This window comes from Mizuhopecten yessoensis, unplaced genomic scaffold, assembly GCF_002113885.1.
Source record: "Mizuhopecten yessoensis strain PY_sf001 unplaced genomic scaffold, ASM211388v2 scaffold8361, whole genome shotgun sequence".
NCBI lineage: Eukaryota > Metazoa > Mollusca > Bivalvia > Pectinida > Pectinidae > Mizuhopecten > Mizuhopecten yessoensis.
This window is the reverse complement of record NW_018407509.1, coordinates 1645657-1661465: the sequence shown is the minus strand read 5'-3', so window position 1 is coordinate 1661465 and position 15809 is coordinate 1645657. Positions and strand designations below refer to the sequence as shown.

At 37.7% G+C, this 15809-nt stretch overlaps 1 protein-coding gene across 1 annotated transcript; it reads right to left on the bottom strand.

Moving 5' to 3' along the window:
• Nucleotides 1-4886: 4886 nt before the first annotated feature.
• LOC110455715 lies at nucleotides 4887-9432 on the bottom strand. Its single transcript, XM_021506026.1, has 2 exons — nucleotides 7869-9432; nucleotides 4887-5716 (listed from the first exon to the last, which is right to left on the bottom strand). The coding sequence occupies exons 1-2, from the start codon at nucleotides 9430-9432 to the stop codon at nucleotides 5709-5711; spliced, it is 1572 nt and encodes a 523-aa protein (XP_021361701.1). The 3' UTR covers nucleotides 4887-5708.
• Nucleotides 9433-15809: the final 6377 nt, after the last annotated feature.

Genomic DNA, 15809 nt, shown 5'->3' with positions numbered 1-15809 from the left:
GAAATCGGTGACTGTATGTTTTGATGGGTACCACAGATCTAGTGTTCGCTAGATCTGTGGTACCCATCAAAACATACAGTGTAGTTAAATCAATGTCCAATATTGAACAATGTAGTGAATTTTCCGATATTTCTTCTTTTATTTCATCATGATTTCCACATCCTTGCTACAGCTAGTAACATGAACCTTTTATTTGATTTTAGATTTTGTCACTCATATGAACCCTTTCACCCCTATGTAACTTTAGTAGACTCAACCATGCATTGATCTGGAGGAGTCCATAATGGTCTACAGTGGTGAAAGGGTTACAGCAAATGTCTGTGGTCATGTGAGCTAAACCGGCCAACTTGGATGTGATATAAGGGATGGGACTGAAAACTGGTTCCTGCTCATTTTTCTGCCAACGCTAATTTTGTTGATTATCTTTAAAATAATAAATCAAAATATTTTTATGAAACAGTCCCATCTTGGTGTATTGCATGCTGAACGATTGCCATACGATTTTACCACCGACTTAGATATTTATGCTACTGTAGGTACAGGACCATTTTTTTTTTAAATGGACCACTGTTTCTTGACTTCTATTCATACCGACGTAAACAACTTAAGCGTTCTTTCATTTAACAGAATTAATACCATGTGTATTAGTGTCACATAATATAAGTTGTTCGAATTAAGGTCAGCTTAAGCCTTTGACTTTCGCTGTACTTACCCATAAGTAGCTATGTGACCTGATGTATCGCGGTTACTTCCCCTTAACACTTTTCAAGCTGCCGGTTCAACGCAGGTTTCGTGGAATCGCTTGCCTTCTGCTTGATAAGCTAATATTGAGTGTAAGTGTGTTTACAGATGCATTCTATGACAGTAAGAAATTCTTTCTTATAGGAGAATAAACACCCAAATCAGCAGAGATTCATAAGTTGAGCAGTCTTTGTCGTTTAGCCAGATAGATTCTACCTTTTCATAGTCAAGACTGAGAAACAAAATGAAAATAAAGGTAACCAGTGAGGGAAAAAATAGACAGACTTCTGTAAATATCATAGAGTAATGAATGAGTGAAAAAAACACCTAGAATTTTATAAAACAAGTATCGATCAAACTTTCTATCACCGGAGATAGTGAAATACGTATATACTTGAGTCACCAAAACCAGAGACGTATACGCTCTGCCAAAACTATCAAAATAACCGGAATATATCATTAGGCCTACGTTACGTACATGTCCACAATGTTGGTGAACATTAATACAATGTATAAATTGAATGTTTTTGGTGGGTTTTTTTTCTTTAAAGGCTTTTTGGGTGTTTGGGGTAAATCGAGGTGCTGGAAACCCACCTCCACCCGTGTGCCAAAGCGCGCAAACAGAATTACAATGATATATGAAAAACACATCATAAATACTTTCAAAACTATCCTATGGTCGATTCAACATAGCTTGTATAACCTGCAAAGTCAAAACTAAATAAAAAAAAATAGTAACATTTCACCAAAATTGCTCAAACTTCCGTTGTAAAGATAGTAATATCGATATAATTGCTTGCAGAGATGCAATAAGGAATTGCATGCAACCATTCCCCTTATTAGACGGAATGAGCATTCAAAATAGGCATGCTACTCCGTATGAACTACTTGGCTTACCATCAGTTTATTTATTTTTCTTAACAAACACAGCTTGCACAGCAGAGAAAATTACCAAAAACGAACGTGTCGTTTACGAAAAAAAAAACTTCATTTTCCTTTAGTTATGATCAGTGAAATAATTTTCCAGACGATAATCGCTTAAATTGTAAAATCTACTTGATAGGCTTCACGTAAATTTAGTTTAGAACATGGAGTTTGTATACATACATGTACACAATCAAAAAAGTGTTATTTTTTTTTTATCGTGGCAATGAAAAGATGACGACTTAGTACATCGCCCTATCTTCTCCCCTGACAATCGACATTATTGTCGCCCCTCTCCACGCCATTCTGACCAGCTTCTGGTGTAATACCTGTTCTGACTTCGTGTTTCAGTTTTTGTTTTGTTTTACCACGGAATTAGATTAGATATCTAAGTCCGTGGTTTTACTGTACAATTACTCAAAACTTATGTCTGTTTAAAACATACATGGCATAGAGCCATANATATTTATTGAGGTCTTGTTAAAATATTCATTGTTTTGTGTACAGTATTTATTGAGGTCTTGTTAAAATATTCATTGTTTTGTGTAGAGTATTTATTGAGGTCTTGTTAAAATATTTATTTTTTGGTGTACAGTATTTATTGAAGTCTTGTTTAAATATTTATTGATGTCATGTGTGAGAGTATATGTTATACATTGAGATGATGTGAGAATGACTGAAAGTAATTAAATGAGATCTTGTGAGAATATTTATTGAGGTCTTATGATAGAGTATTTATAATATTGTTATATTTGGTGTTAAGAGTGTGTATATGTGAAAATGTTTGAGGATACATGAATGAATGTTGGTGTGTGGGTGTTAGTGGGTGTGTGTGAGTGAAAGAAGGATGTGTACATTTTCTTCATTTTAGAATTCATCCTTGATTTATTAAAACATTCTGAATGTCAATTACTAGTTTGGTTGTTATTTGATGATTCCATGAACAATTGATGTGAAGCCACTAAGAACTTGAAGCATATACTAAAGCTATACAAAGTCTTAAGATAAGCATTAATTACTTACATAAAAAAGGTCATTTTTATTACTGTAGCATCTTTGTATAAACTTCCAGAATGCTTCAAGTAATTTTGGTACTGTCAATTTTGATGCAAAATTCATATAAAACAGACAAATTTAATAAGATGTGAAGGCAGATTTTCAGTGGCCAGAATGCACCATTTCACACTTAGGAATAAAAAAAAATCAGGGGGGGCATGCCCCCGGACCCCCCTAGCAGACTCCCTCGCTTCGCTCGGCAAATTTCTCGCCCCAAAACTTTTGGAAACCCCCCCAGCTTTGCCACTGGCATAGAGCCATACGTATTTTTACTGATAAGTTTGGAAAACTCGGGTCCATCCATTTACCCATGAAATATGTTAAATCTAAAAATCGAAATGTGTTATCACGTGGTCGATAAAATTGTCCGTCGTGATTCAATGTACACGGTCAAAATGGTTTTTTTTTGCACCAGTATGTCCGCCATTTTTGTTTTCAATTGGTAAATTATGTTCACGCATGAATGACTGAAAAACACGTGGTGCTATTTATAGCTATGGCAATCGTTCACCTGTAGTTTGTGTAACGCTGCAGTAGTCATATGTATAAGAACTCTAGAAAGTTGTCAAGTAACCGAACATACGTCTCCAACAGCGGACAGGCCGGGAATCGAACAGTGACAAATGAACTCTATACGGACGTTCTACCCGAAGTATGCTACATGTTACTGTATCTCTAAAATCTAGTTGGCTACCCGAGAATCGCACAGGCAATCTTTTGTCCTAAAATACGCTATTTATAAGTAACATACCGTTGGCACAGTGCTAGTAAGGGTTGGTCATATGTACTAGACCGGGATTGAACTATATGCAATTGTTTGTTTGGGGTTAAACGTCGTCCTTGCACCACCCAAGGTCATGGGGAGACGGATGCTTAGGGAGATACCGACGAAAAGACAGAAAGCAGGTAAGAAAGAAGAATCTAGAGAATCCGAGATTTGAAAAGGAACCGGAAATTCAAGTGATGTTGGGTCACCAATGACTTATCCAATCGAGGACAAAGGTACAGTGCCTGGTGAACAGTTTTGCTTAATAAACTGTTGGCCTTGACTCACTTTAAAGGTCACATATAGGAGATCATTTGCCATCAGCATTGAATTACAGGTGAGCAATGCAGGCCCATTGGGCCAAGTGTTTTAATTTGGTATACATTTTATCCGTCAAATATGATGAGTCGCATTTAATATTTTGAAGTAAATAAATTGAGAATAAAAGTAGAGTTCATTTTGTCATAATTGCGTATTTTAAAGTCAACCATTATAATATGTTTAAACAATAAACTGTGCATTCTGGAATTTTTATCTCCATGTGTCAAAGTTTGGGAATCGCGAATTCGCGAAGTCACGTGATTTTAAAGTGTCGTCCTCACGATGGAAAGCACATCCTCGCGTTTGTAAACTCCGATTGTCTCCAGTAATACAAACTCTGCAGGTTATAGAATATGTACAATGATCATTATTTATTATGTCCATAGAAAAGACTAGCCACTAAGAATAGTTTAAAGCCATCTTCATTTATGCAAGAATCAAATGTAATAAAAGGCCAATAATGCATGAAATTGTAAACATCTTACGCATTTCATTTTTGCAACATTTGACTGAAAGATTACTACAAACTGGAAATGTCCTTTCTAGAATCACAATAATGATAAAGTTTGACGTTCTTGGCGCATAATCTGTGTAAACCTGTGTATTTCGACAACCTGGCTATCGCGATTTTATAATGTTCCTGGTGTTGTTTTGTTAAGACATGTTTCATGACATGATATAAATATCTGTATTCAGTAAGATATACATTCTATAGATTTATTTCCTTGTGGTAGGGAAACACGATTCTTTGTTTCCTGTGCTTCTTTATGTTCACGAGGGCGAAGCAAGGGATTCGTGTTTTCTCTAACACAAAAGCAATAAATGTATATTATACCGAAATAAAAAAATAAATACCACTACAGTGAAAATGGTCAGGTTGACGTGCCATTGCTGTCGTCTGCTTCCGACAGCACTTTCTGTAAAAGTCGTTTACGGAAAGTGCCGACGGTTCCCGATCGCCGAAACGTTTCTTTTGGGGGTTTTCTGGAGAGGCTCCGAATAAGGGAAATATGACCCGGGAAACTGGAGCTCATCAAAGGAAGGAGCAAGATTTTTTTCCTCCCCGTCTTGTGATAAAAGATAATCCAAAAGTAAGCTCTTATATAGCTGAAGTATTATTATATAAATGTTAAAAATAGAATATTTGTGTTCATTATCATTACTCCATTTACATTCGTGATAAAAAATAAAGTTGAATTAAGAGTAATTTCTTGAATTAGGTACATATGAACCAGAACAACCCGGCATCGGTGTCCAATTCAACAACTCTGGTTTGAAAATAGCATATTAATACTGTCGAAATTTCAAAGTTTAAACGGACTTCAAAGTTAGTTCTTCAACACAAAGCTGTCTGCCGATACTTCCAAATGATGGAGGGCAAGCTCCGTCCTTTACGTCTTGTGGTCAGTATATGGTCATGCTCGCTGGACGTACCTATAGCGGACAGGTGACGGTTAAAACATCAGAGAATACCACGAGGTAATTATACTATGATCAAATGATCACCACTGTAATCGGTCCCAGGGGAATTTGTTGTCCGATTAAAAAAACGTAGGTTTCTGTCAATAAATTATCTGTTTATTTGTGTGCGTGTGACTTCAATTAAAATGCACAAAGATCACTCCAAAATGTTTTTCGTCTGAACTTAATTCCTTTGTGAAAACAATATAACATTGCTATCGACGTTTCAGATTTAACCAGATATCTATAAGAATATGAAACAATAATTCTGTAAACTGTAATCCAGTATATTTCTCTTGCACGACTTCCATCCGAGATGAGACACAGTAGCATGGCGTAGTCAAGGTTTCCAAACAGAAGTTCAAGAAGTTTCGACACTGTTGTGATAAAGTCCATCACCTCCGCCACAGTGACATAGTTGTTCACACGCTTGTATTGTCTATTTAACTGAAATAAAAAATAAAGTAAAAACATCATTGAAAAGCGAGACCAACTATGAAATCACAATTAAGTCGAAATCTGCAAACATGGAACTTTAAAGGATCCCCGTACCGCTGCCAAAAAATGTGTAGCTGTGCGTTGGAAACTTCTTTTCCCTGCATGGCCATTGCTTTGATAAATCATTCCCGAAGAGAAAAACCACATAAGTTCCCGGAAGTTTTAGGAAAAATGATGAAGATGAAAGAAAATGCAGCAACAGTGAGTGTTCTTGGTGTAAAATGCAACGGAGACTGGCCAGGATTCGAACCCCGTACATCTTATATTTTATATTTAAACTGTTGCTCTAACCAAAACTACAGTTGGATACAGTGTTTTGCCTGCAGTGAGGGATCCCTAAATGAAATATAAATACATTTCTTGTATCTCTTTTCAAATACTTTCTGTACTGGACTTCAGTGTATAACTGAACATCGATCGACTGGTTGGGTCGTTTTAATTGCCTGGGCGAGTTGGAAAAGAAGAACCAGATTATGCAGGGGGTTCATAGAATTGCCTCTTATGATAGTAAAATGATACAGCAAATCAAATATTTTCCAACGACCCTTGAATAGCTGTTACGAGAGCATATTTTCATAAGAAATATATGACAAAGTTATATGTGACTTAGATTGGAATTGGCCGACTTCATATATGTAGGCGACTAATGTGGTCCTATCGCTAATGCTGTATCCCACTACATACATGTACGTATATGAGGAGAGCAATGGGGAAGGGGTGAAGNTGCTCATTCTTTTCTTTTCTCGTTTTCCTACTCTCTCAGCATTCACGATAATGGCAACAACTATTTCAGTGAGATAGCACTATAAAATCGGCATCAGATCCGCGCTATCACTCGGGGACTTATACATCAACTGTCAAAATACCTGCCTCCGGCACACGTTCACACATGCAGGCTTACACAGCACACATGGAGGCACGTCCTTAAATGACCTTAGCTGTTGACGTTAAACCTGTACAACCAACCAACCTACTCTTTATTTACTGTGATAAGTCCCTTCCGGTACCAATCTTCATATGACCGTAGAAGATGTTAAAAGGTCGTTATATCCCGAACGGAACAAAACTATAGTTTAATTTAAAGAACATATACATTGATCATCAATTATCGTTAACCGGCGTCGATTTCTGAAAAAGAGTGGTTCCTCGTTTACGCAAAGTGCCGATGGTTCCCGATTGTTACGTCTTGTTACTGGAGACATGTGCTAAGTATCTCCGTTTTAAAGCCAAAAAACAATAGGTATGAATAGGGAGATTTTTACTTGCATGACAATAGCTTTACTGGGGTTTTTTCTGGGGAAAAACCCTCAATACTTGGCGATATTTTTATGAAGTAAAAAATATAGATAAAAAAACAACATAAAAGGAAATCTACAACGGTGTTCTGAAAGTGAAAAATGCAACGGAGCCAGATCGGTGATTCTAACCCAGGACCTCCGCTCACAAACCAAATGGGCTACCTGATAAGTTTGTTAGTCCCCTTGCGCAGTCCTACGACAGCTTTTTTTTTTATTCTAAAAGAAATTAAGGGGAGGTTACTGTTTGTATAAAAAAAAGTATGACAGGGATGTTCTACTTTGCAGGTCGGGGATTTAGAAAATAACAAATCTGCTGTTATCTTCTAAATGTTGTTAGAGGCGATTAATGTGGAAATCCCTGCAGAATCGAAGTTTTTTGTGCCCTCTACCTCGGGACGCAAAAGCAACTCATAACAGCCTTTTCGTTTCCTAGTGCCTTCCTTGGCAATACCTCACTTTTGGCCTAGTGTTGAACATTAAGCCAAGTGAGGCATGCGGTGGGTTCTGTCCACAGGCCTGGACACACAAACGTCTTCAAACATACGGGTAGTTGTTATTCCCTGCTTAATGTGGAATACTGTCATGGGTGCCTTCGACATGGTATTTCAGTGAGGTAGCACTCTTACAATCGGCATCAGATCCGCGCTATCACAAAGAGCCAATACTACACACATGCACGCAAACATTAGATACTTATGGAGGCACGTCCTTAAAAGACATTAGCGGTTAACGGGATGCTAAACAAAATAATAGCAAACCAAACCTTAGGAAAATTAATACCATGTCCTACGACAGATACTTACGGTAGCTGAGTACCTTGACCTTTCCGCTGTTGTAGCCTGTCCACACCTGATGGTCAGTATGGACGGCCAGTGACCAGGGAATGTCCTCGTCTGTATGAAGGATCTTGAGCAGATGACCATTGCCGTCAATCAGCTGAATAGAACAACTGTACAGCTCGGCGATCAGGATGTTGTTTCCCGCGTCGTACTGGACGTCCTGAGGACAGAACTGGACAGACTCTTTGCCATAGTAACGCTTCGAGCTCGGGATTATCTTCCTATCTCCAAAGTATCGGAACTTGAGGCGAAGATGTTTGTCTAAAATGACTAGATGACTAGTTTCGTATTCCGTTCGATTGATGACGGCCACATCACCGGAAGAAAGACTTGTAGCGACTCTTGAAGGCTTGATAAACAACCTCTTCCGGTGGCCGTCGTATTCTGCTTCCGCCATTTTGTAACCTTTGACTGTATACTTAGCGATCTTCCGTGTGCTGAAAGCAGATACGGAATAACTCCATTTCTCTACTAGACTCACCAGAAGATTTCCTTCTGTCGTCAGACATAGCGCACGCGGGGACAGTCTGTCCAGATGGAAAAGTGTCTTCGGTGTTCCGTCCGGTAGAATCTCTTGTATAATATGTTTGTCCGGACAACTGACCACTGTCCGATTGTCCGCAGTATTAGCGAGACAGGCTACAGCAGTGTCGAAATGGATTGTTTGTTTCACATCGCCCGTCCTGGAGACCAGTTTAATCTCGTTCATTCTTTCAAGACGTATCCAGCATTCATCGACCGATGCTAGCGACGGACAAATGAAACAGATTCCGAAAGAGGATGTCGTCTGCTCGAACGCTGAAGTGACGGTTGTGTCACACACGTTGTAGCCGCCATCTTGTTTTCTTCTTTTTGCATTTTCGTGTTCTTCTCGTGTCTCAGATTCGTTGTGGAAACGATATTGGTAATTATCCTGATGCTGAATTTCAATATCTCCGAATATTTCCCTAAGATGTCCGACGGTACCTGCTCCGTGCACTAAAGCAACGGATCTCGGAGACTTAACGGAAACCACCTGTCTCTGATATTGATTGTTCCGGTGGTATTTCTCAGTTTCTATGATTTTTGGGAAGTTCTCGGACTCTAACGCAGCTTGTATAATACCACGAGACTTGGTTGCGTTCATAAGTTCCGAGTCTAGTCTCACTTTGGTTTCGGCGATGTCGTAATCTGTGTCGTTATGATGCCGTTCGCACATAAACACCAGTTGCTTTGTGTATTGGTTGACGGCGTCTTGAATGTCTTTGCCTCGGCGCTGTATCTTGTCGACAACGTCTCTGGACTGTGATCGATTGCCTTCGTTAAAGCTTTGAAGTTTCCCCAGGTCTTGTTGTATACCCAAAACAACAGCTTCCGTTTCTTTGAGGTTCTGGAGCAACGTCTTCTGTCGTTCTTTACCGACTTCCTCGATCTCGCGGAAGATGTGGCCGGAGTGGTCAAGTTTCGTACACTCGTCGCACACCAGCTGGTCACTACAGGAAAAACAGACCCTAACAAGGGGATGCCCATCGTGTCTTCTGCAACTCATGATTATCCTATTGGAACGTGAAAGTTTTTAAACGTTCTGACGCGTGTAAATTTACACAGACGGGATTGCTATCAGTATACGGCTAGATATCCCATCAAGGCATGATACATGTGTACTGAGAGTTATAAGTATAATACAACCCTAGTGACGTTAGGTGATTAGTCTATGTTCTTAAAAGGTAAGTACGTAGAGGTTAGATATAGGTCGGTATTAGATGGTATTAGATAAAGCTGGCACACATTTCATTGAACAGATCGGCAAAGTTTGCATTATTCATTATTACAAATTGAATGAACGTGTATAGCCGATTAATTTTGATATTTTACGTACGGAAGCGTGGCGGTGAAATACATGAAGCAATATCTATGTGTATATACATATTTTAAAACGTGTACATTAAAGAGATAAGGTCCATTGTATTGTACTCATTAATCTAGTATCGCAAAGTCCGGAAATTCGCTTTCCGGAAGGTTATATAATATATATAATTATGTATTCTGAAACTTAACTGTCTCAATAATTCAGACTTTTCGATATTTCGGAAGATTTTCCGGAACCAAGGTTCCGGACCAACGAGGTTCCACTGAAATATTATTTATTTTAATAATCAAAATTCTCAAAAAATATCCAGAATACTTATGAAAATGTATATTTGGAGATTGTCCGGACACATCATAATCTGAAAAGGGAAACATTTAAATATTCGGTTTAATAAATTAATACGTATCCCTTCGATTTTAACGCAAAGTGATTTTGTTCGGAAATGTGAAGGAAAGTTATTAAAATTCACCATCAAGTTGTTCACAATGTAATTTTTATTTTTTTATGGTTAAACCTGTCCAATCCGACAACTAGCCGAGTCTCCTTAGCCCTCCGGTAAGAGAGGTTCAGACTAAATTTCAACTTGTGCTGATAGAAAACCGCTCCGGTATTGTTGTCTATTTGATTTCGTGGTATGACATTTGAATGGAAATGTGGTCGGAATACGCAGGTTCCGTATGAGACAAAATATATTTTGTAAACAAGACATAACCTACTGCAGCAAGGATTATCCGACAGAGTGATTGTAGGTATTTTAAAAACCAAGTGCTCACAGGGACGTGAGAATTCAATATCGTCGATATAGTTTGACCTGTCCTGATGTGTAGGGAGTACTATTAAACGATATTCGTGTTTAAATCAAATGTCATCCCCGTATATACCATCCTTGGGAAGCCATTTTTACAGAGAGTTGATTTAAACACCAAAGACGTGCAATATTACGGTAGTTGGTCGATACATATCAGCTGTGACAATTTCTCACGTCCCTGTGCAAATGCTATAAGTACGACACTCGAACTTTGTCATACGGATCGTAGTTTACGGTCTCCCAAGGAGTATACGGTATCATTAAGGTAAAAAGCCGGAACGGCCCGGCCCGGGGTACCCTAGCTAATACACGACGGCCGGGGATACCCTAATTCACGACGGTACGCCAGTACGCTGATACACCAGACTTACGGAACGAATAGAAATAAAAGGACACAAGTGCAGTTCATAATGTATTAAATAACCTAATTAGTTATAATTAGATAGATTAGCTGCGGTGTATATATATATATGAGTTGGGATTATGTTAATATCTACATGCTAATATCATTAATGGTTTGAGTATTAAATAAATGTGTAGTCTATTTCCCCCCTGACTTGAGCTGTTGACCGACATTCGTGTTTCTTTTTTCATGTCATTTAACGTTAACTAGATCTAAACTTCCAGGTAAACCTAATATTTCATTTATTTATGAATGTATTTTTTTCATATTTTTATTTTTGTACTGAAGATTCACTGGGTATTAATTAAAAGTAACGACAAAACCACCAAACATAGATACATATTCCGCCCGACAACACACAAAGGGCATTAACTCTGTAAATATATAACATTGGTTATTTGACCGAGGTTAAAATGTCAGTTGCCGTCATTAAAGAAGAGAGCGCTTACTCTTTCGAAGCACCTGGTCTTATTCTCCTTTAAGCATGTCTTAGATTTTGGTTTATAGCTGTAGATAATTTTATTTGTTCATATTTTCCGTTTTTTATTACCGATTTTAAGTTATAATTACAATTTTTTGATACTCTTTTCTTTCGTATCAAAATCCTAACAATTATAACTCTCTGCGGAGATCTTTACTTAACACATGGCCAACAGAGACGATTTACTACTAAGTTGTACGATTCGCGAGATGATTTCGACTTTCTTATCCTTGAACTTTCTCTTTCTTGATAGTAACATCCCTGCTTCCCCTACTTGCGGTGTTACAATATAACATGTCGCAGTTGTGCAAGAACTTGCTCCGAATATTATGGCTTACGTGATTGATATCGATTGTTGACCGACAAACTTGCAACACAGGGTTGATGAAGACGATAGACAAGTTTTATGGTTGCCATCAGGATCTCACAGGGAAATATGCCATTTTTTTGTGTTATATGAAGGTCGATGTATTAGATTTTGCTCATTAGTGTTCCTTGGAAATTTGTTGTCACTATCCGAGTTTTCGATGCGAGGACAGAACGAGACATTGCTCTGATTTGACCAAGATTTACATTGCGGTTGTAAATGAAGCAGGCGCTTACCCTTCAGGAACACCTGGTCTTATTCTCCTTATATTTCTTCAAGGATGTCCATTTAAATCTTTCCTTTGTTCAGATTTAGCTCAAGTTTTATACATTTTAACTTCAAATTATGGTTTTGTTGTCACTTATTTTTTATGGTTTATTGGGGCATTGAGCCTAAAATAGGCACTGTCTAAATATCTACAGAGAGGATTTGTGTAGCTACCCTATTCCATTTTGTTTCTTGTTACTCTGTTATGCTTTTTTTACACATGAAAATTAATAAAATGAACATATTTTACTATTTCTAAAGAATATCCAGACCGTGGGTGTACAATTTCAGTTTAAGCCCACCATCTTCAAAGCCCACCATCTTCAAAAAGCCCACCATCTGAAGATGGTGGGCTGATAAAATTACCCTTCGTCCATAAATAATTATTGTTATCTGTATTTCTCAAAAAAGTATTGAACGGTCATTTCTATAATTTCATATGTGGGTTCTCCATAGTGGTCCATAGTTCTGCATGTTTCGTTTTTGGGACTGATGGGAAAAAATCACGGTGATTGCAAGACAGTCATCTTTGATTTCGACATAACCAGTTTGTTATCCCTAATTCTCAAGAAGTACTTGACAGGTCTTTTCCCAAATTTCATATGAAGGTTCCCCCATGGTCCATAGTCGTGTATGTTTGTGCACAAATTTGAGAAAACAAGATGGCTGCTAATTAGCCATCTAGGATTTTGACAGTTCAAGTTTGTTATCCTATTTCTCAAGAAGTGCTTGACATGTCTTTCTCTCAAATTCCATATGATGATTTCCCACTATTCATAGTTATGCATGTTAGATTTTGGGACCGATACAGTGAACTCATTTTGAAAGAAAACTCTCAATTCATCTGAATGACATTTTCGTCAAAAGATACTACAAGATTTAGTTACTGTTTATAAGACTATCAATCCAACAGATGCTAAAGGAGAAATGAAGGGAAAAGATTAAACTGACGTAGAACTAAAGAAGATCTTACGGTGCTCGGCGCCAAGAGATGCAACAGTGAAAATTGGCCAATGAGATGGCATAGTGGCCATCTTGAATATTGAAGATAATTTCTTTATAATAAAGTCTGTCGTACAGCATTTAGGCTAGTGGCAGACCAAATATCAAGACTAAATAAGGTGCTTTAGAAAATAGAATTAAATAATACATAAAAAAAGATCAATTTAAATTTTAGTAGGAAAATAGCAAATTTTCCAAGAACTCTATGTCCTTAATTATTGACGCTGTGACGTAGGAACTTTACAAAAAACTTAATAAGGATATCAATTTAAAACAGAACTTGACATTCAGCAAGTTCAGAAGATTTTCTCTTTAAATTTTGGGGAGTCCGAACATACGTCAAGTACATGTAGACCTGCCATTTGAATTCCAAGAGTCAAAGCCCATTTAGAGGAGTCAAAAACACATGCTCAAAGGTCTTATAAAAGCCCTGTTAAACATATGGTAAAAGTTCATGCTATCACCATTGGCCCCACGGTTTAGCCATGCCCCTGAAGACTTGCTCCCCAGATCATAACAGTAAAGAACACCAAACTATAACCATAAACGGATGTGTATGAAGAAATGAATTAATTTGGGCCCCATATCGGAGATACGGGTTCCCTATAGTAATCACTCTGTCTGTTTGTCCGTCTGTCTTCCCGTCCGTCCACAAATTTTGTCAAAGGTCAAATGTCAAGGTCATAAGGTTCAAAGGTCAAGGTCAAATTTTGCATCTTTTCACTGATGAACATTTTGTAATGACATGTTGAAGCAAAGTTGATCAGAACAAGGAGTCAACTGACCAAAGGTCAAAGTCATCGGGTCAGAGTTCAATGTCACTGGGTCAAATGTCAAGGTCAACAAACTTTTAGCTTTTCACTAATGAGCATATTATGACATTATGAAGCAAAGTTGGTCGGAATCAAAGTGTACCCTAAACGTTTTGCTATATCAAGCTATGAAAATACTTCATATTATATAATAAAAGACTAAGAAAGTGCGAACGTCGTAGTTGACTCCGTTTCCGAGATATTGTGATTTATCTGAAAAACACGCCTTTGGCTCAGCGGCGATCGCCTCGATATAGGTAGCCCACATCTGTGACGTCACAAGTTCAACACTTTCAAAACAGCCCTTTAGGAATATAGCGGGAAGCTGCGATCGTGCGTTCGATATGTGAGGTTTTTAGCTACTTTCATGATATATTCCGTCGTCACTTACTTGTGTAAATAATATTTAAAGACTACATACACAAAAGTTTTTCTTTTACAATTCTAATGATAAAATGAGTTCCTCCTGAGGAGGCAAACGGTGTGTTGTATAATATCTAAATGGAAATGTATTTTTTTTATATAATTTGTTTATCTAGGAACTGTAAATAATATACTTTTTATCCCCCGCTTTCACCGAAACGGGGGGTATTAATTTGGGTTTGCCCGTATGCCTGTCTGTTTGTCTGTCACGCTTCGTTTCCGTGCAATAACTAAAATAAATGTTAACCGATTTTCTTCAAACTTGGTCACAGAGTTAAATGCCTTAAGGGCTCTGCCAAGTGTGATGACCACTTTTTATTTGGCGGAGTTATTGCCCATTGAATCACGAAAAACGTCAATATCTTCTGTTTCCGCTTAATAACTCTAGCAATATTAGCCAAATTCCTTCAAACTTGATAACAATGTTTGTGTTCCTCTGTCTTTCCACCCATCTCGGGCACTCTTTGGTTTTCGTGTGATAATTGCTGTAGATATTGTTCAGATGTTTCAACCAAATTCCGTATTCACAACCGACTCATGCTAACTTTGCCAACCGATGTGATTTGTGCATATTTAAGGATAATCAATGAGGTATTGGGCTTTTTTTCTTCTTCAAGTTTCAAGCTATACATTATGTCTCAACAGCACGATACTCACATGTTTAAACCTAACCTCAATAATGTTATCCTACAATATGTCCTGCAAGCGGGGGATATAATTTCCACGAATTTGATTGTTATTATTAAATTTATCTTTAGAAAATTTGATGAACACCTATATACAACACAAAACAGTTGATTATAAATTGAGTCAAATTAAAGTAGGCGCACCGCAACCCTTTCTTTACAATATGTAGATATACGATTGGAATTGACAAAAAATGCACCGGTACAATAATTTATACTCAAATTGAGAAGCAACCCGTGGTTCTTTTTTTACTCCCAGTCAGAAAACTTGAAATAATTTTATTCTTTATGCAATCCAAGGAATTTGGCACATAGTAAGAAATAGACACACCACTTCTAAGAATATTGCAGAGAGAGAACCTCACAAAGATTAGTAATTTATCAATAAACCACTTGATCAGATATAGTATGTGCTTAGCCTGGTCCAGCATTATTTGCCTCGTTTCTGACTTTCATCTGTCGAGTGCAGTTGTACTGATTTTGATTTGCATATAATGTGACTCTGTGATAGTACTAACGCATTTCATTAATTCATATTTTTCTTGAAATTGGTCCTTGTAGTATTATATACGTCTCTGCTTATACATTTCCCCGTTATCTCGCCTGAGGACATTGTTGTTAAATTGAAAATTGGAAGACACATAATATACACCAATTGCAATCTACATCCTATAACTTCAGGTACCCTCTTGCCCACCTGCTGACATCCCTTTGATGTCATATATACCTGAGCACGTGTATACAGGTGTGTCTTGGGCCTCCTGTTGTCACCATTGGGCACAGGGGTGTATGTTTAGTGTTATTTAC

Bases quoted from the DNA above. Each gene is read 5' to 3' on its own strand.
- LOC110455715 (XM_021506026.1), bottom strand. From the start codon at position 9,432: ATGAGTTGCAGAAGACACGATGGGCATCCCCTTGTTAGGGTCTGTTTT.